Source organism: Sinohyriopsis cumingii, chromosome 10, assembly GCF_028554795.1.
Source record: "Sinohyriopsis cumingii isolate HCF-2022 chromosome 10, ASM2855479v2, whole genome shotgun sequence".
NCBI lineage: Eukaryota > Metazoa > Mollusca > Bivalvia > Unionida > Unionidae > Sinohyriopsis > Sinohyriopsis cumingii.
In genome coordinates this window covers 42,252,188-42,273,314 of record NC_142970.1, presented here as the reverse complement: position 1 = coordinate 42,273,314, position 21,127 = coordinate 42,252,188, and the positions used below count along the sequence as shown (strand labels likewise).

Sequence of the window (21,127 nt, the reverse complement as noted above, 5' to 3'; positions counted from 1 at the left end):
TTCTGGGATTATATTTATTCTGAAATATTTTATTTATTTCTGAATTAGTATTTATTTATTCTAAATTATTATTTATTTTATTCTGAAATATTATATTTATTCTGAAATATTGTATTTATTCTGGCATCATATTCTGAAATATTATATTTATTCTGAAATATTTTATTTTTTCTGGCATTATATTCTGAAATATTATATTTATTCTGAAATATTTTATTTTTTCTGGCATTATATTCTGAAATATTATATTTATTCGGAAATATTTTATTTTTTCTGGCATTATATTCTGAAATATTATATTTATTCTGAAATATTTTATTTTTTTCTGGCATTATATTCTGAAATATTATATTTATTCTGAAATATTATCTTTATTCTGAAATATTATATTTATTCTGAAATATTATATTTATTCTGAAATATTATATTTATTCTGAAATATTATCTTTATTCTGAAATATTATATTTATTCTGAAATATTATCTTTATTCTGAAATATTTTATTTATTCTGAAATATTATATTTATTCTGAAATATGTTATTTATTCTGAAATATTATATTTATTCTGAAATATTATATTTATTCTGAAATATTATATTTATTCTGAAATATTATCTTTATTCTGAAATATTATATTTATTCTGAAATATTATATTTATTCTGAAATATTATATTTATTCTGAAATATTATCTTTATTCTGAAATATTATATTTATTCTGAAATATTATCTTTATTCTGAAATATTATATTTATTCTGAAATATTATATTTATTCTGAAATATTATCTTTATTCTGAAATATTATATTTATTCTGAAATATTATATTTATTCTGAAATATTATCTTTATTCTGAAATATTATATTTATTCTGAAATATTATATTTATTCTGAAATATTATATTTATTCTGAAATATTATCTTTATTCTGAAATATTATATTTATTCTGAAATATTATATTTATTCTGAAATATTATCTTTATTCTGAAATATTATCTTTATTCTGAAATATTGTATTTATTCTGAAATATTATCTTTATTCTGAAATATTATATTTATTCTGAAATATTATATTTATTCTGAAATATTATCTTTATTCTGAAATATTATATTTATTCTGAAATATTATATTTATTCTGAAATATTATCTTTATTCTGAAATATTATATTTATTCTGAAATATTATATTTATTCTGAAATATTATATTTATTCTGAAATATTATCTTTATTCTGAAATATTATATTTATTCTGAAATATTATATTTATTCTGAAATATTATCTTTATTCTGAAATATTATCTTTATTCTGAAATATTATATTTATTCTGAAATATTTTATTTTTTTCTGAAATTGATGGGCTAGTTGGTACATAATTTTGATGGGTCAGTTGGTAGTCAGATTTATTATTTATTTTATTTTTTCTGAATTATTTTATTTATTCTGAATTATTATTTATTCTGAGATTATATTTATTCTGAAATATTTTATTTATTCTGAATTATTATTTATTCTGAGATTATATTTATTCTGAGATTATATTCTGAAATATTATTTATTCTGAAATATTATATTTATTTTGTAATTTTGATGGGTTAGTTGGTACTCTGAATCAGGTAAACCAATCAATTTCGTAATTTTGATGGGTCAGTTGGTACTCAGATTTATGTAAAATGATCAAATTTGCAATTTTGATGGGTCAGCTGGTACTCAGATTTATGTAAAATGATCAAATTTGCAATTTTGATGGGTCAGCTGGTACTCAGATTTATGTAAAATGATCAAATTTGCAATTTTGATGGGTCAGCTGGTACTCAGATTTATTATATTTATTCTGAGATTATATTTATTCTGAAATATTATATATTTATTCTGAGATTGATGGGTTAGTTGGTACTCAGATTAATTATTTATTTTATTTTCTGAATTATCCATCAGATGGTGGGGTGTAAGTTGCTTGATTCTCTAATTGATTTCAATTGAATAAAATATCAAAACCAACAAAAATTAGAAAAAATCAGTAAAATTAGCTCAAATATCAGTAAAATTAGCTCAAATATCAGTAAAATTATCTCAAAAAATATGTATTTTTTTACTGATTTACTGGATTTTACTGTTTTTGATATTTTATTCAATTGAAATCAATTAGAGAATCAAGCAACTTACCCCTACGATCTAATGGACAAAATCACCTAAATGGGTAAAATACCCATCAAAAACATGAAATTTGTTGATTTTTCACTGAAATTCAGAGAAAAATGAAATATTTCTGATAAAATAAAATAAAATAAAATAAAATAAAACATTTCTGATAAAATAAAATAAAATAAAATAAAATATTTCTTAATCCGCTCCTTATTTTATTCATTCTGGAATATTATTTTTTTAAGTTGATCGACTTTAATGCAGGAATGTGCATAATTTAGAATCTGATCTCTGCTACAAATGATCTCGATAATATGTTTTTGACGGAGCTCATCTAACTGTTCTTGTGTTAATAAGAAATCCTCACCTCCGTATTCATCAATAACTAAATCAACGTTAAATTGTTCCATGTTTTGTGAAAACGCTGTTCTGATGGCGTTTTCAAGTACTTCTTTGTCGTGTATAAAAACCCTCACGTGCTGGTACATTATATAATATTTACTTGATTAATTTAGAATCGAAGATTCTTGATCAAAGATCTACGATTTCACGTACAGATTTATCACGAGCTCCTCTCCACGTATGTCAATTAAGCGATTGAGGTGGTCTGTGAGCTTAACATTTATTCGTGTTAACATATTATTGTGACACCGCAGATAAACAGGATTAGTTGGTTCTTGCACCATTAAACTTCCGGGGGAAACTTGTGGTGTAAATTTATATAAAATGTATCCTTGTTGAGCCTGATTTGATCTTCCGAGATCTATTTGATAGCTGCCATCGACTACGTCACAAACCAGATTGACCACGATAGTGCTGGTTATATTAACGATCCCTGGAGAAACGTGTCTACCGCCGCCATGTGGATCATTATTATATCTTAAAACAGTTGGAGGTGGTGCTAGTTTTTTCCACGCATCGAGTATTTTAGGAAAATATTCATCAATGACATCATTGACAGATTTTTTTAGTTCATTCGCGTTATATCCGGAGAATTTAAAATTTGGTAGATCAGCTTCTTTTATTTTATACTTATCTAAAAAAAGCTTTTTGCTATGGTGGTCTGCTTCAGCACTAATTACTGCATTAATTAATCGCTGGTTGAGATATTCCATGTCGGAAACAAGTTGATTTAATATTTCTATACGCGTAATGATTTCTTTGAGTGAGCTTGTTATATTAAAAAGATGTTCTAGAAAGTACTGTTGTAGTTGCTCTAGTTGTTGTTTATGATGTTTATTAATTTCTGTAAATATTTTAGTAAGTTCAATTGTTCTAATACCAATTGAGGCAACTATTCTGGATTTTGTTTTTTCAGAGTAAAATGTCCAAGAAAATATATCTCTATCAGGCAAATAAAAAACCGCATCATCACCAGCCCCTATTTTTTTTACATCGATTAACGTTTTTTTATACACTATATCAATTTTGTGATATGATTGTCCATCTGTGACATAATCAGATTTTTTCGGTTCAGGTGGTATCGGTGTTATCGGTGGTGATATTTCAGGCCAACCTAGTACGGATCTTATCGTGGATTGATAAATATCAACGACGTAATCGGGAGAATGTATCTCAACCGTCGAAGATAGCGTCGGTTCATGAACATTCATTTATATTTTTGCTTCTTTTCCGGTTATTGATTTTATTCTACGCTGAAATTCCTTATTGATATCTTCAATCTCATAACTACCAGTGGGTATTCCAACATCTATCCAGTCAGGAGTACCATCTGGTTTGTTCTTGTTAGCAAATACGAGCGAATTATTTGCTGGTGTACCATGAAATGATTTTGATCTGATATTTGGCCAGCTGTAATATACCCGTAATTGAGCTAACGCTATTTCTTTTACTGAAATTGCAGTAGGAAAATTAATACTAAATTCAGGATTAGATGAACTTACCGAGATCATCGTTATCTTTGGCGGAGTTGTGTTAGTCACGATCTGCTGGAGTAATTCTGTCATTATTAATATTTGTATTTTTAATACCGATACCTTCGTCGTATATTTTAGTCATCATTGAAAACTCGAAATCGGATATAATTCCATCACTGAGGCTCGCTGATAACAACGAGGATAATTTCGAGTATGCTACCGTCGTTGTGTGTAATTTTATCATGCAATCGGATAATTTTTCGTTCGTGCAAGTACATATTTTTTTTTGCGATGATATTAAGTACACCTGCAATCGTTGTTGCCACTGAAATACAAATAGTTACAGCTACTGGTGCCATCATTGTCACCGCTGATAATATGACACCGGTTCCAGCAACAACAGCGGATACTGAATAAACAATCACATCAACGATAACTAATCGTCGTCGATATTTTTTTACCTTTACTGTATATTGTTCGACTTGATCTTTTAGCGCCGCCTGCCATTCACGCGCTTGATTGTATCTGTATTGTGCACCGTCCATATATTTGTATGCAGTAAACAATTGAGGTGTTTCAGCTACAAATTCCAAACACCACCAGTAAGATGTTACGGTTAATTTCTTATCAGTTGCTTCCAGAATAAATATTTCTTCGGTTCCGCTATTTAATATAATAGATACAACCCCGGAAAACCTGTCCGTGGAATGACGCCATGGAAACGTTGTGAAGATCTCAAGTCGCGCAGCACTGAACACGGACAGCCTGTACACGCCAGTGACTGTTGCGGTATATTTGATAGTATTATTTTGCTGCGACCACGTTGCAAATCCCGATGATATTGTGCATACGATGTTTGTGATATGTCCGGGAGTTATTCCGGTTGGAATTTTAATCAAATTGGTTTTATTAACGATCTCAGGAATTCCCGCTACGATGTTTTGCTGTGTTTGTTTAATCGTGTCAATGTTGGTCTTGATATCTTGCTGTGTTTGTTTGATCGTGTCAATGTTGGTTTTGATATCAACGAGTTTTATGTCAACGACAAGCGGAGTGCCGAAGAATTTATCTATAGATTCGTCGGTTTTTTGAAAATTTCTTCGAAATCTTCCAAAGGCGCCTACGTGAACATCATACTCAGCCCGTAACGTGGATAATTTATTATCTACGGTACCATAACTAACGTCAACATACTTTTTCGTTGCAGCATCTTCGTCGGATGTTGGATCTCTTAAAACCACTATTTTGTTTCCGTTCATGCTGAATTCACCCGTCATTGTGTCGCCGATGTTTTTCACGCGATTAGCAACGCTTCTTCCGAATTTCATCTCTAATAGTTTTAAACGATACACTCGAATCTCTGATTCTGCCGCTGTCAGTAAACACAGGAATATTATCTGTAACCGCACCGAGTACTCGTCGAACTATATCATTCCATTTAATATTGCTCGTTTTTAGTTTACCATATCGATCTTGAAAAATAACAACCTCATCTGGGTCAACTCCAGCCAGGCTCATAATATCAGCGAGGTCATCCTTAGTCGCATACTTCGACAGATCAACATCGCCGGATGTTCTCTTAACACGTGAAGAAGATCTTCCGTAAATATCAACCATTATAATAAGACCTGTTGTTTAAAACGCCTTACGCAAAACGAATTGGTTACTTGTATAATCATGCACGACTTTATGTGGTGGTTTGGATGATTTTGATATAGCGTCGAGTACATTAATTACTTCACGGCCGCATATTGGCGGATCTGTCATTGTTTGTGTGGGTAGCGTTGAATACCTAACTTTACAACTGGTTCTAGAGTGGAGTGGTGCGACATACTTGATAAATTGAGCAGGTGGAGCTAACCCATACGAATCAGAATAAACGATTCCACGTGGATCAACCGCGTATGATACCCAATGAGTACCGGGTCCAGAACGTTCATCGAGATTAATAATACCTGTTTCGAGCTTATTCGGTTGTTTTGGTAATTGATCTCGCATAAAAACACCTCTAAAGGCTTTTATTTTTAATTTTTTAGCGGCATCAAGTAAATCAAAATTTGATGCTGGAATATCTAACGTGGAAGCCTCAGACCTCCACTTCCAGTTGCTTTCTTTACTGCGACCTTACCTAACGCTCCAGCAGCGCCCATTGCAGCAGCTCCTGCTAATGCTGGTGCAGCAGCGGCGGCTAATGCAGGTAGCGAGGCTATCTTTGCCGCAAGTAATGCAGGTATAGCCGCAAGAAGTGGAAATATACCACCCGTTTTAACCATGTCTTTGATGGCGCTCGGGGAAAGATGAAATTGAACTCCAGTTTTTGATTCCAGGGCTTTATTGAAATGTTTAATCTGATCATTTGTCAACGATAATTTGTTTGGACCACCACCAATTTGATCTCGTTTTAGTGATATTTTAGTTCCGCATTTGTTGGCGGTTTTTGATTGAAGCTTTTTTACCTGACCAGGAGTCAGAGTAACATTAACATGACCATACGACATTGTTATATAAAATATATTTTTCTAAATAACACGATTAAAGATTTTCCACCGGTGCATCAACGACCCTCATTCGACCACTACCACCTTCAAGTAACATGGCTTTATCGCTAAGTACGACCGCGATTGCTCTGTAGAAGGCACCACCAGGTGGTGGGTTAGTAACATGAGCTCGAAAGTGTATATCAACAACAGATTGTTTGGATAAATCAAGATGTTCTAGCGAAAAATAATAAATCGGATATAGACCTGTAAAATCTAATTGTGATATTTGCAAACCAGTATCTATATTTTGATCACGTCCCATGAATGACATTAAACGATGATATGCGCGCTACATGATTTTGATCAAAATTTAACAATATATCCTCGGCTGGTTCTTGATGTCCATTTATCCGTAAGGAAACTTCATTAACTCCAAAATTGTCAAATATCATATGTGAATGTTCTTGATTATTTATCCGGTCAATATCTTGCAGCGCAATAAAAATATGTCGTGGTGCAGAAACACCCTGTTGTGATGCTATATGCCATGTAAATAAACCATTAATATTGCTTTGAGCAGCATCTGTGGTTACTGTTAACCATGATAGCAGTGATTTACCGCCTTGATCCATAAAAGATAGTAATTTTTGTTCCTCAGTAATAGATGGAGTCATTACTGGCATCCACAATGAAAGTTTTGTTATATTTACTTTACCATCAGCAACACCAGCACCTCGCCAGATTGCATCATTATCATCACCTTTTCTTACGAGCACAATTGTGTGTTTAGCTCCAAAGATGACCTTTCTAACATTTCTGCAAGATCCAAAGATGTGAGATAATGGAATTGCACACGAACAATTTCTATCATTTCCTAACAGCGCTGCTCGGCGTGTTGCAAATCCTAGGTTGTAAGTCGCATTAACGCTTCCTACAATATCAAAAGCAGTACCTGGTCTGTCTGCGTGTACAAAATCAACTGGTTGTGGATCAGATGCAGTATCTCGAGGTGTCCGTATTTTGGCATACTGAACATGATCAGCGTTGTTGGTAATATCCTTAGCAAACATCATTGTTGGACCAGCCGATCTTGTAAAGTAGTCAGAATATCTCGCTAGACCAATTATTGTTGTGGCAACATCAACATCCTTCTGAACTGATTCAATATTTTTTCCATCAATCATGTATGTGGCGCTATCAAACAGCGCCATAATCCCGTTGTTGACAAAACCAACACGCAAATTGGCACCATATGGCGTATTAGCTACAACATTCGTTACAAGTCTACCCTCTACTTCAATAAACGCCTCAGCGGGCAAGAAATATTTATTCGTATCATGAACCTGTAATTCGATTCTCCCCCGCTGATTTGGTTGTCTTGCGTCATAAGAATAAAACTGATAATCACGTATAGATTCATACTTAAGGACAGGCGCCTCCATATCAAATGCAGGGTCTGATTCGCGCTTGAACATTTTTATTATAGTTACCATTTTTCAAATGATGATCTAAATCATCGTCGACGAAGACCACTTCCTGCTATTAAATTTGCTGTTATATTTTTTTCTGCTTCTTCAGATATCGCCGCTAGTTTCTGATTTGCAGCCTGATTTATTAGTTTACTTACATCTACTGGCATAATTTCAGTACTTGCCAGTTTCACCGGTTGTTGTTTTCGTCGCAATAATCGTGCTAGTCTTTCTTTGATTGCCGAGAACGCCTTACCAGCAACGTTGACAATTGCTCCAGGAGCTTTATCACGAACAATATCAATAGCTTTCATCGATAATTGTTTTGCAATAGGTGTTGCTTTTGGAGCTATCTTTGTAAATAATCCCCGCACAACATCACCAAGTCCATCTCCGTAAGTAGCTCTGTAGATTGGTAATCGTGAGTTCACCGCTCTGACCTGCATGGGTTTACGATGATTATTATGTATGATCATCTTATTTTTATTTACCATTTATCTAACAACTAGTCATCAGCAAGTTCATCGATAAGTTCTCGGTAAACGCCGATATCCATGATACCACCCTGAAATAATCGCCGACAAATATCAGATGCTTCATTAATTATTTCTGGTGAATTATTTCCGGCACGTTTTCCTCCTATGAGAACCTCTAACCGTGACACATCATTAATGATATTATCAGGACAAATAAAATTATTTCCCAGACCACTGCCAGTAGCTCCTTCGTCTGATTTCTTAGATGGTGTTGTTCTAAATAGCTGTTTAATTTTTGACAGCGATGAAGAAGATTGTTTTTGTTCTGTTTGTGGCAGAGATGGAGGAAGCTGAAACTGGGAGAGTTCTCCTCGTTGTTCCAGTCCCTCTCTAAGTTTTTTTACTTCTTTATAAAGAGCTCTGTATTCCAAATCATTTCTTTCAACCCGTCTTTTGTTTGCATGTATGCGGTATATCCATTTAATAAAATTATCATCTTTTGTTTTTTCATGAGGGGGGTTTAAAACAGCAGATTTGTTAGATATATAATCTAATATTTTTTCGGGTAATTGTTCTCTTTTAGTATTTCTAATTTCTTCAACAGCTCCTACTCTGAATTTTGCAATCAATTCCACGTTTTTTTCTACTTGTTCGGGTTCATGTGCACGCTCTTTTTGCACGTCGGCGACTTCAGCACGAAGTTTTCCAATTTCTTCAAGTATTTCTTCACCGACAGGTGGAGGTTGAGCCGCAGCTATTTCCATGCTATGCCAGGTGGAAGATCTCGTAAAATCTTCTTTGTTTGTTTAGTTCTTCTTACTATTTTTTCGGTTTGTTCTGCTGTTTGTTTTGATACCGGAAGAAGATCCTCTTTGATGACTGTTGTAACCTGTTCAGTAGCTGTAGTGACGGGCTTAAACAGTTTTTTAGTGTCTTCTTCGTACTCAACTTGTGCTTCTTGTTGCGCTTGTAGAGTTTTTCTAAATGAATCTCGCGCGGGAAGAAATTTTTTAATTGCTTCTAATCGTTCTCGTGCTGTTCTTGCAGTATGAGATTCTGGATGTACCATTATTTTTAATATAACAATCTTTTAATTAATAGCAGCAGAGAGGGCACCTACCAATGTTGGTCGTCCAGTAATTAAACAAAAAAATAAATAAACACGTAGAATATTTTATTTTTTTCAGCTACCTTTTCGATAGGGTTTTATTGATGGGGTTGGTTTCAACAAAAAATAAAATCATCTCAAGGAAACGTTTATTTGTGAAAATCTGGACCTTCTACGTGTTTATTTGTTTTGTTTGTTTTATTTGTTTGTCGGAATTCTATGGTCTGTTCGCCCTCTCTGCTGCTCCAAGTTGTCCAATATTGTTCACATATTCCAAAAGACATCCAAATTCCAAGCCTTAGCTAAGTTCTGACTGTAGACTATTTAAGACCTGGGAATTTTCGATTTTGCATCGAACAAATCGATTCACAAGCGACGAGACCCCTCAATTCCCTTCTCAAGGAGATGTAATCCACCCGGCTTTACCTAGTCGGTAACACCCTAACTAGCCTTCGATTACGAATCGGAATGAATTCTTTATATAAAAGATAACCTAGCTAACCGTCGATTACTTATCCAAAGTAATGCTTTATATACAGATAAGCCAGCTGACCTGCGATTAAGAATCCGAATAAATGCTTTATATAAAGATACCGCCATCAAAATTAGAATGATATAACAAAGAGTGGATATTTAAAAAATTCCTTACAATTACAACCTAATGCCGTCATATGTGATTTTTGCCTTATTCGCTCCATCATCCCAGTAGGGGAAGGCCATATTTCCTTTTATATGGATGTGAGGCTTTAGCGGTCGACAAGTAATTGGAACCATTGTTTTGGGGTAACGCTTTATCATTAAGGCACGAGAGAACAATAATAATAATTGTATGGATGTATGTATGTATGTATGTATGTGTTGATAACTTCTATATGTTATTGTTCGTCGTGTCGTCATAATTCTCCACACCTTCTCTTTATTAGTATTAAATAGAATAAGTATATATCCAGTATGCATGTACCAGTCAGCAATTTCTATATGTAACTCTTACTAGTAACAGTATGCATGTACCAGTCGGTAATTTCTATATGTAACTCGTAGTGATAACAGTATGCATGAACCAGAGTGTAATTTCTATATGTAACTCGTACTGGTAACGGTATGCATGTACCAGTTGTTAATTTATATATGTCACACGTACTAGTACCAGCTGCAACAGCATCTCAGTATCAATACATTAATAATAGTAGTAGTAATAGTTTTCACGTAAGGGTAGCAATACGGTAGCAGTAGTAGCAGTAGTAGTAGTAATAGTTCTGACGTAATGGTAGCAGTACGGTAGTTGTAGTAGCAATAAGATAGCAGTATTAGTATTAGTATTAGTAGTAGTAGCATTAGTAGTAATATTATTTTTAAAAAAGTTATCGGCTCTTCTTCATACAGTTTACCTCTGAAGTTCAGGAAGGGAAAATGACCAAGTGGAGCTAGCACCTTTTTTGAAAGGTACGCATCTGGAGTAAGGCCAAGCTGTATACTCTGTAACCTCACATTACACCAATAAATTATACACCGAAACAAAGGGAAGTAAAGGTTTATACCTAAGATACACAAGGTCTTTTTTAAATAGCCAGTAGACCTAGTGAGGAAAGCCGGGGAAATTATTTTCTTTACAATTCTATACACACACACACCCCGCAAAATACGAAACTGTAGGGCACCACCATAAGTAGGAATACGGTAGTAGTAGTAGTAGTAGTGGTGGTTAGTAGTAAACAAATGATTGTGAGCTAGCTAGATGGCTATAGTACCTCGATGCTAGTGGTCGCGGGTTTGAAGCCAGCAGATTCATACAATTGGTTTATAAAAGTGGTACTTAGCAGCTGCCTCGCACTAGCACCTGCTACATGTCTGCGGCGTAATGCCCCAGTGCTAAACGTCACATATAAACTGCCACACTGCTGACATCGATATGACTAATATCGATAAATCTACATTAAAATTCCACAACCCAAAACACACTCCCCTGAGCTACCTACCTGTATAACTAACTTGACGGAAACCTAGACTTAGGTAACTACTATTACACACTGATACTTGCATGCCAGCGCTACACATTTCCGTCATTATTAGAATTTATTTATTTTTTCAGAGTTATTCTCTCTATCAGCCATGTTGTTCACTCAAGTAAACCTGAAGAAATAGATACGCATGTTGTAACTAAGTCAGTTGAATATCCATTGTATTATTTGTCTGTACACGCCAATAGCTTGCCAGATACGGTCAACACTTAAAGACATGGCTTGTTGTCATGTAATGATTGGTTGGTTTTGCATTTTAAGGGATTTATATATATTCTGTAAGTATCAGTCTACTATTTATTTTTATGAAACATTATTTTTTATTGAGTCAATGCATGAAAAATGGAATAACGTTGTACTGAGTGTACTGAATGTGCAGAGTCCTATATTTACTCAAATCAAGGTCAACGACACTAATCTCTCCAAGAGTTGTTCAGTTAATGATACATTATCAATTAAATTCAGATAATTTTTGTTTTCAAACAGATGTTATTGATAATACAGAGAGCTGAACAGTCTCAGTGAGTCAGATGTTCACATACTAAATCCCATTTAACTCACACGTAGGTTATTTAATGCACAAAAAGTTGTTTATTTTTAGTGAGTGCGATCATAAGGTAAAAATATCATGTGCACGTCATTTCCTGTAACAATGAGGTCAATAAGAGCAGATGAAGATTCTTTAAAAGAAATCATTACTGGTATTGACACGGATTGCTAACCACCACTATTATTATACTCACCACTAACACCCCATCTACATTACTTACACACACCACTAACTCTGCATCTACACTATTTACACACAACACAAACTCCCCCAAACTATTTACACACTCCACTAACTCTCCATATACATTATTTACAATCACAACTAACTTCCCATCTATACTATTAACACACTTCAATAACTCTCCATCTACACTATATAAACACACCACTAACTTCACATCTCCACTATTTACACACTCCACTAGCTCTCCATCTACACTATTTACACACACCACTAGCAACTCCTCTACACTATTTACGAGCACCACTAACACTCCATCTACACTATTTATATACCACTAACTCCCCCTCTACACTATTTACATCACTCACTCCTCCTCTACACAATATGCACACTCCACTAGCTCTCCATCTACACCATTCACACACAAACGACTAATTATCCATCTACACTATTTCAGTGCACCACTAACTCCCCATATACACTATTTACATCCTCCATAACTCTCAGTCTACATTATTTACACACCACACGAACTCCCCATCTACAGTATTTACACACTCCACGAACTCTCCACTTACACCACTTGCACACACCCCTAACTTTCCATCTACACTATTTACGCACACAATTAACTCCCCATCTACACTATTTACACACATCACTAACTCCCTTCTACACTATTGACACACACCACTAAATCAACATCAGCACTATTTACAAACAACACTAACCCCCTTCTACAGTATTGACACACACCACTAAATCCCCATCAGCACTATTTACACACTCCACTAACCATCCATCGACATATTTGCACACACCACGAACTCCCCATCTATATTATTTACACACACCACTAACCCCCATCAACACTATTTACACACTCCACTAACTCTCCATCTACACTATTTACAAACACCACTGACTACCCATCTATATTATTTACACTTATCACTAACTCCCCATCTACACTATTTACACACACCACTAACTCACCCTCTAACTATTTACAGACTCCACTCTCTGTCTATCTACGCATTTTACACACAATACTAACTCCCCATCTACGCTATTTACACACTCTACTAACTATCCATCTACACTATTTACACACACCACGAAATCTCCATCTACACTATTTACACACATTACTAACTCCCCATCTACACTATTTACACACACCACTAATCCCCCTCAACACTATTTACACACTCCACAAACTCCCCATCTACATTATTTGAACAGACCACGAACTCCCCATCTACACTATTTACACACACCATTCTAAAGTGCCACACAGCAGACATCGTAGCAATATGACTGAAAAATTGTTAAAGCTACGTTAAAATCCAAATCACCCACCCACACACACCACCACCATTAGCTCCATATTCTACCTACCGCTAATTAACTCATATAATTCAGTATTTATCCCTTAAATTGATCTCCCCGTCCACATCATTTACACCCACTAACTCAAAATCTGTAGTATTTTCCCACCTCTAATTCTCCGTCAACAGTATTTATACTCACCAATAACTCCACACTTACATTACTAACACTAACCAATAACTCCCCAAACACAAAGGTACGATGTTTCGTCCAGTCATTTTTATAATTAGCTACTCTAATATGTACAATATCACATAGATCACACAACACAGCTAAGATCACACAAAACCACAAGATCACACTATACCTCTAAGATCACATAAAACCACTAAGATCACACACCACCTCTAAGACCACATAAAACTACTAGCATAACACAAAACTACTAAGATCACACAATACTTCTACGACGGCACAAGACCTCTAAGATCATACACCACCTCTAAGATCACACAAAACTACTAAGATCACACAACTACCCTAAAATCACACACCATCTCTAACACATTAGGATAACAAAACACCTTTAAGATCACATAAAAACATTAAGATCACACAACAAAGATCATACAACACATCAAAAATCACACAAGCATATTAAAATCACACACAACCTCTAAGATAACACAAAACCAATAAGATCACACAACACTTCTAAGACCACACAACACCTCTAAGATGGCACAAGATCACTAAGATCACATAAAACCACTAAGATCACACAACACCTGTATAATCACATACTTCAACTAAGATCACACAACACCTCTAACATCACATAAAACCACTAAGATAACACAACTTCAATATGGTTCTAGATCACTAAGATCAAACAACACCTCTAAGATCACATAAATCCACTAAGATCACACAACACCTCTAGAATCACACAATACCACTAGGATCACAGAACACTTCTAAGATCACGTAACACCTCTAAGATGCCACACGATAACTAAGATGACATAAACCACTAAGGTAACACAACACCTCTCTGATCACATAAATTGACTAAGATCATACAACACCTCTAACATCATATAAATTAATTAAGATCACACAACACCCCTATGACAACATACATTAACTAAGATCACACAAAACCTTGTAGATCACATAAAACCAGTAAGATAACGCAACTTGAATATGGCATAAGATCACTAAGATCAAACAACACCTCTAAGATCACACAGCATCTGTAAGATCACATAAACCAATTAAATCTCATAAACCAATACAATCATACAACACATCAGAGATGGCACAAGATCACTAGGATCACACAACACCACTAAGATCGCACAAATCCACTAAGGTCACAAAACACCTCCAAGACCACACAATACCACGAAGATCACATAAGAGCTCTAAGAATGCACAAGATCACTAACATCACACAACACCTCAAAAATCACACAAAACCACTATAATCACACAACACCTCTAAGATCACACAAAACCATTAAGATCACACAACACCTCTAAAATCACACATCACCTGTAAGATGGCACAGTATCATTAGGATCAGACACAACCTCTAAGATCACAAAACACCTAAGAACACACAAAACCTCTAAAATCACACAACACCTCCGGGATGGCAGAAGATCAGTAAGATCACTCAACACCTCTAAGATCGCACAACACCTATAAGATCACACAAAACAACTAAGATCATACAACACCTCTAAGATGGCACACTATCACAGATCACACAACATCTCTCAGATCAAGCAACACTTCTAAGATCACAAAACACCTCTAAAATCATACAAAACCACTAAGATCACACAACCTCTATAAGATCAGGCAAAACCAATAAGATCACAGTACACCTCTAAGATCACTCATAACCACTAAGATCACAGTACACCACTAAGATCACACAAAACCATTAAAATCACAGTACGCCTCTAAGATCACACAAAACCACTAAGATCACACAAAACCATTAAAATTACAGTACATCTCTAAGATCACACAAAACCTCTAAGATCACACATAACCACTAAGATCACAGTACACCTCTAAGATCACACAAAACCACTAAGATCACAGTACACCTCTAAGATCACACAAAATCACCAAGATTACACAACACCTTTAAGATGGCACAATATCAATAAATATCAATATCACAAAACACTAAGATGACTAGGGAACTTAAAGATGATTACATTTTGCGTGTACAAATTAGTATATGTAATTGCAGGTTTGATTAGCTCTTTACACACCAAAATGTTTACGCGATTTCATTTGTATAGATATTTCATGTCACAAGCAAGTTGATCTCTGTACTAAATATTAGTTATTTATATTGCATCGATACGGCTAGAATAGTCCTGTCTATATATTTTGCAGCCCAGTCATCGTGTCAGCATTGTTAGGTTGAAAACTCCTTTGACTTGGAGTCAATAACCCTGAGGCACAATCATATATAAAGATAAAATGGCTACAGGAGGAGAGGAAAAAGTTCGTTACAGTCATGCCAAAGTTGGGACTCTGACACTTGAAACCAGTAAGTGATCCATAAGTTACATATAAAAATCCAGTGGAGTTTGTCAATGAATATTTTCATCATCTGCATATGGATACTTGTACTATATTCATTACATGGTGGAAAATGTCAGTTTCTATTTTATACTCTTTTGTTTCCTAAGGTCTGACATACCTAATGGAATATGACAGTTAATAATTTTATATTTTTATAGTCTGTGTTACTTAAGTGTGGCATATGTAATATAATATGACAGTTAATAATTTCATATTTTCGTAGTCTTTGTTACATAAGTCTGGCATATTTATTCGAATATTTCAGTAAATACTTTGAATTTCTATCTTAGTTTCATACTCTATTATTACCTATTGTCGGGAATACTTAATGAAATTTGTCAGTAAATATTTTCATACCCTGCATACAGATGTTTTTAATACATGTATTAGAAAGGAAAGACAGGAATGACTGTGTGTACTAGCAATACAACAGCCAGTGGGAACCACATCAGAGTTGGCTAAGCCTAAATATGGAATTACTAAGTAACCTTAAAACTATAATGTAAAACTATAATCTCATTGTTTGGTAATTCGATATTCCAACTGGCTGCAATGCAAGTCTTTTCATTGGTCATGCGTGTAAGCTTTCACCATGACACCTATTATACTGGCTTTCTGTATGATGACATAGCCTGGTGGCTATACATACACATATAAAAGAGATGAATAACTGAACACTCTCTTTCTTCAGTGTAGTGTGTTCCTAAATAATGTTTATTCATATGCAATATGAACCGACCGATAGCGATTGTGACTGCGTGTTGATAGGTATGAACATGTTCTTGTCACTGTTGGTAGGTAATCTTACCACCGCGAAGATAGGTTTTGTTCTTAACAAGCTTAAATAATTATTTACCTTTATGTATAGCGCCAAAATATCTGCCCTTTGGAGATTTTTGTAAGAAAAGGGTCAACTATCTATGCTGTTCTTACGGAGAATAGATATCGACGATTTTGTTGATAAAGCATCCCCAAACAGATGTAGTTTGTCTCTGGCACAAAATAGATTCAAGAAAACATACAAATTTTATGCATGCACGTTACAAACAGGTTGGAAATTAGACGTCACAAAAATAAAACTTTGTATTTGTATGTTTCCAGCTAACAAATATCTAAACCAAAGAGTCTCATTTTGTTCCTATTTGAGTCGAATTACGTTGAGGAATAATGTTCTAGTTAAGGTCTTCAAGAACATGTTTTGCAAGATCGTTCGTAAAAGAAATCCTGTCTTCCAAATCCAGTATAATTTAGTCTATAGTCTACTGTGTTGGCATAAATCTCAAAATTGTATTGTTATTAATATTTTTATTTATCACAAGCATGAGTCCGGAAGAGGGCAACATAAGGCTGTATTGATCGTGTAATCATATGAGGTGCCGTTTTATTATTGTATGCTGTAAAATACATTCGGCGTATTATATACATAGTCTTGTGTATAATAGCATAACTTTAAATTCATTATATTAATATTTCTTTCAATGTATTGTTTTATTAATTAGATGCATATCTTAAATTTGTCTAATGAATGATTTACATTGACGTCCGAACTGAGTGAAATGTGTTGGATATAGGCGATATTTCCCAATATTTAAAAGAGAATTCAAGTGTGAAGAAATAACTCGCGACTAAAACTTAAATTTGGGAATTTCATGTACACTAATTAATTAAGATTTTATACTCGTCATTATTAATTACTAATTCAGTTAATCGATATAATAAAATGAAATGATATCACAAGATAAATATAATATCATACAATAAGGGAAAAGGGTAAAATGGCGCCTCATATTACCTGGTCTAATATGGTTCGATGATCAAAATATTTCGATTTATCTATGAATATTATAAAAACGATATTAGTCTGACAATGGTTCGGTAATTGCCCTACCCACCCCACCGTCAACAAGGGTTATTATCCAATACAAGAATATGCTTTTATTTTGACATGTGTAGAGTTAGAGGTTGAATAATCTCCCACCCAACAAACCGTCACTCGTGGGTTGTATCCAGCATATTATATGTTATTATTTGGACATTTGAAGGAAGTTAGCGATTTAATAATCACCCCACTCGCGCAACCATCAAACAGGGTTACAATCCGTCAGTGTGGACTGGTCAAGCACACTCTGAATCGTGCAATCAGAGGCTCATACACGCATTTAACACTTTGACCTCCAGCCAGTTCGATGTCGCTTGGACCACAGAAGTCACGTTTTATCGTCAGCCAGAACGTCAGACTCCTGTGGTTGGACCATATCACACACACACACACACACACACACACACACACACACACACACGTGCGTGTGTAAGGTATTGTTTATTAAATTTTAATCCGCCTATGGCATTTATAAACATTCTTTCGACCCTGTCATCAATTCTATAGATCGGTCACGAATTTCCATTGATCACTGATTAATCACTAGTGACGTACGAAAATAACGAAACAAATATCAAGAATTTCCAGCATCCCACCTTATTCATAAAGGACAGAGTACGCAGGAATCTGGAGTGAGAGAGAAAACTTATTTGAAACTGAACCTTAACCAAGTAGCCTACTATAACTTGGATAGTTGTAACGGTATGTGTACACTTTCCGTGGGATTTATCTACAGTGTTCATAATATCAGTGATACAAATTCGCAATAATCTGTAGAAATTATAAGGTAATTTTCTTGTTTATGAGGCACACACATACTGTAATTTATTTAATGCTTGCTTTTGTTGCTGTTGTTTTTTTCTTAAACCTATAATTAGGTTGTAAAACAAAATTATTTTTAAATATCAAAATATCCGAAAGGTGCCCACTACCTACTCTCTCTATTTTGGTGAGTCAGGCAAGATCCTTTTCTGGGTGGTTGGTGGGTGGCACCAGACAGATGCCCCCATTCCAAAAAATATATAAAATGTATTTTATGTTTGTAAGTTTCCCCCTCAGATATGTTTTATGTTTAATTTAAAAAGAATTTTATTATAACGAATGTATTGTTACAGGTCCCCTAAGTCTCAGCGTTTGCTATTTGTGTTAATGCTATATTGTGTATATGCTATATTTTCTGTATGTTTGAGACAGCAAGTATAAGTCAGAATTTTCCCCCAGTTATCTTATTTCAATTCTGTGGGTATAGAATACATTATAATATATTTTATGTTATTTATCCGTTAATTTATTTTCAATTTAGAATTTTAGCGATCGGAAAAGTGTGCTTTATTAGTTTAAGAAAAAAATTCTATGTTTTATTCAAGTGTTAATCTGTGTCGTTCCTCGTAATATGTTCTTTAAATATATAGGTAGGCTGTGCTCGATTCACATGTCTTCATTCTCCTTGTATTTCTCCTGATTCGAGTTAGACCTCCTTTAGTTATTTAAGCTATTTCTTATAGCCTTCGTTATCTTCAAAGAAGTAAACTCACTTGGCCATTTGTTTGGAAAGAAATGATAATTTTTTGGGCCATATTTGTGTTATAAAAGATTACTCAGTTAATATTCCTGGCTGCAAAATAAATAAAAAATAAAAAAATTTAAAAATTATTTAAATTTTTTTTTGCCGACAAGTAATAGACTCAAAGTCATATGTCAACGTCGGTGCGATTAGCAATTATAAGTATTGAATATCTCAGGCAATATATTGATCTTTCTCAAAAGGATGAAACCCTATTGACGGTTGTGCACAATTATTGACAACCAATATTATTCGATTTATCGACACATTATGTTTTGATAGAACGATATTGTTTGATTTCATACATACTAATAATTCCATTAAACAAGATATGTCGTTTTTCGATTTAGTAATTCTTTATAACGTATATCACTTAAAGGGCACCGTAGTTTTGCAAACATATTGATTAGAAAGATTTCGTATGCATAAGAAAATAATCCGTGTCATTTACCCTTTGTCGAGGGATACGGTACAGTGGGTATAACTGTGTGCAACGTATTCCCTGACTGACTGTTATGTAAAGCCGTATAATAGTGTTTCCTAAGCTGTGAAACAGATGACGTTTGCATGTGTTTATTTCTCACGGGTTGATTTACCTGAAACCGTAGCTTCCACTTCTGTTGATCGGTTTTACCATTTAATGTATTGATGGAATCGGGGGATTAAGATTGGCTGGTATATGGAGTAGTTCTTTACTCGAGACTGGCAAAGAAACGAAATAACAGACACACAGAAGTCGGAACGAACTTTAAGTTCAATATTATTTAGTAATATTTGAAGACTTGTCAGCAATATGGAAGGCAGGCGAACAAGTCTCATCCAATATGTACTTAACTTCTTAAGCTGGAAATCTGTTGTGTCAAAGACTAGTTTTTTTTTTTTTTTTTTTTTTTTTATTATGTTTTACTTCTTCTATTACGGCGATATGACCTATAACGACTCAAGAGAAAAACGTAACAGAATGCGATTTCATAGCTGGCTAAAATAATTTTGAAATAGAAGTGTCATTTGAACTTTATTTTAAAAGACAAGTCTAAAATGTATAAGGGATGAATATTATACTGGAATTGTTAAACGAGTAAAATTTTTGCTTGTACTATCGTTAACATATAAAGAGAAATAATCATAAAATGTATGTATGTATGTATGTATGTATGTATGTATGTATGTATGATTCTAAAGTGCATTTGTTTATGATTTGGACATTTAACGCAGCTTAAAACAATTTTTCAATCATATCGCTACGATGTCTGCAATGAGGCAGTTAATAGTCAGTTTATAGTGAGGTCTATCACTGGGGCATCATGCCGCAGACATGTAGCATGATGTCCCTCCCAGATTAATTATCCTGACAGCAGGCCGACCAGTCCTAACACTAACCTCATAATGCTTAGCACCTAGCAAAGCAGCTGTTAGTATCATTTTATTAA

At 34.2% G+C, this 21,127-nt stretch overlaps 1 protein-coding gene across 5 annotated transcripts in view; it reads left to right on the top strand.

The window, feature by feature from the left end:
• Positions 1–21,127, top strand: part of LOC149789932 (uncharacterized) — a 475,016-nt gene that overhangs the window by 251,852 nt on the left and 202,037 nt on the right. For 2 of the 5 annotated variants that reach the window (XM_089971998.1, XM_089972002.1), the window contains exons 2-3: positions 10,938–10,997; positions 16,063–16,219. The exons of 1 other annotated variant lie outside the window; for it this stretch is intronic. In XM_089971998.1, coding sequence (XP_089828124.1) covers positions 16,150–16,219 — 70 coding nt within the window. In that variant the 5' untranslated portion in view covers positions 10,938–10,997; positions 16,063–16,149. Of the gene's footprint in view, positions 1–10,937; positions 10,998–11,821; positions 11,851–16,062; positions 16,220–21,127 lie in introns of those variants that run through there. 2 more of the 5 variants (XM_089971999.1, XM_089972000.1) reach the window with 2 other exon arrangements.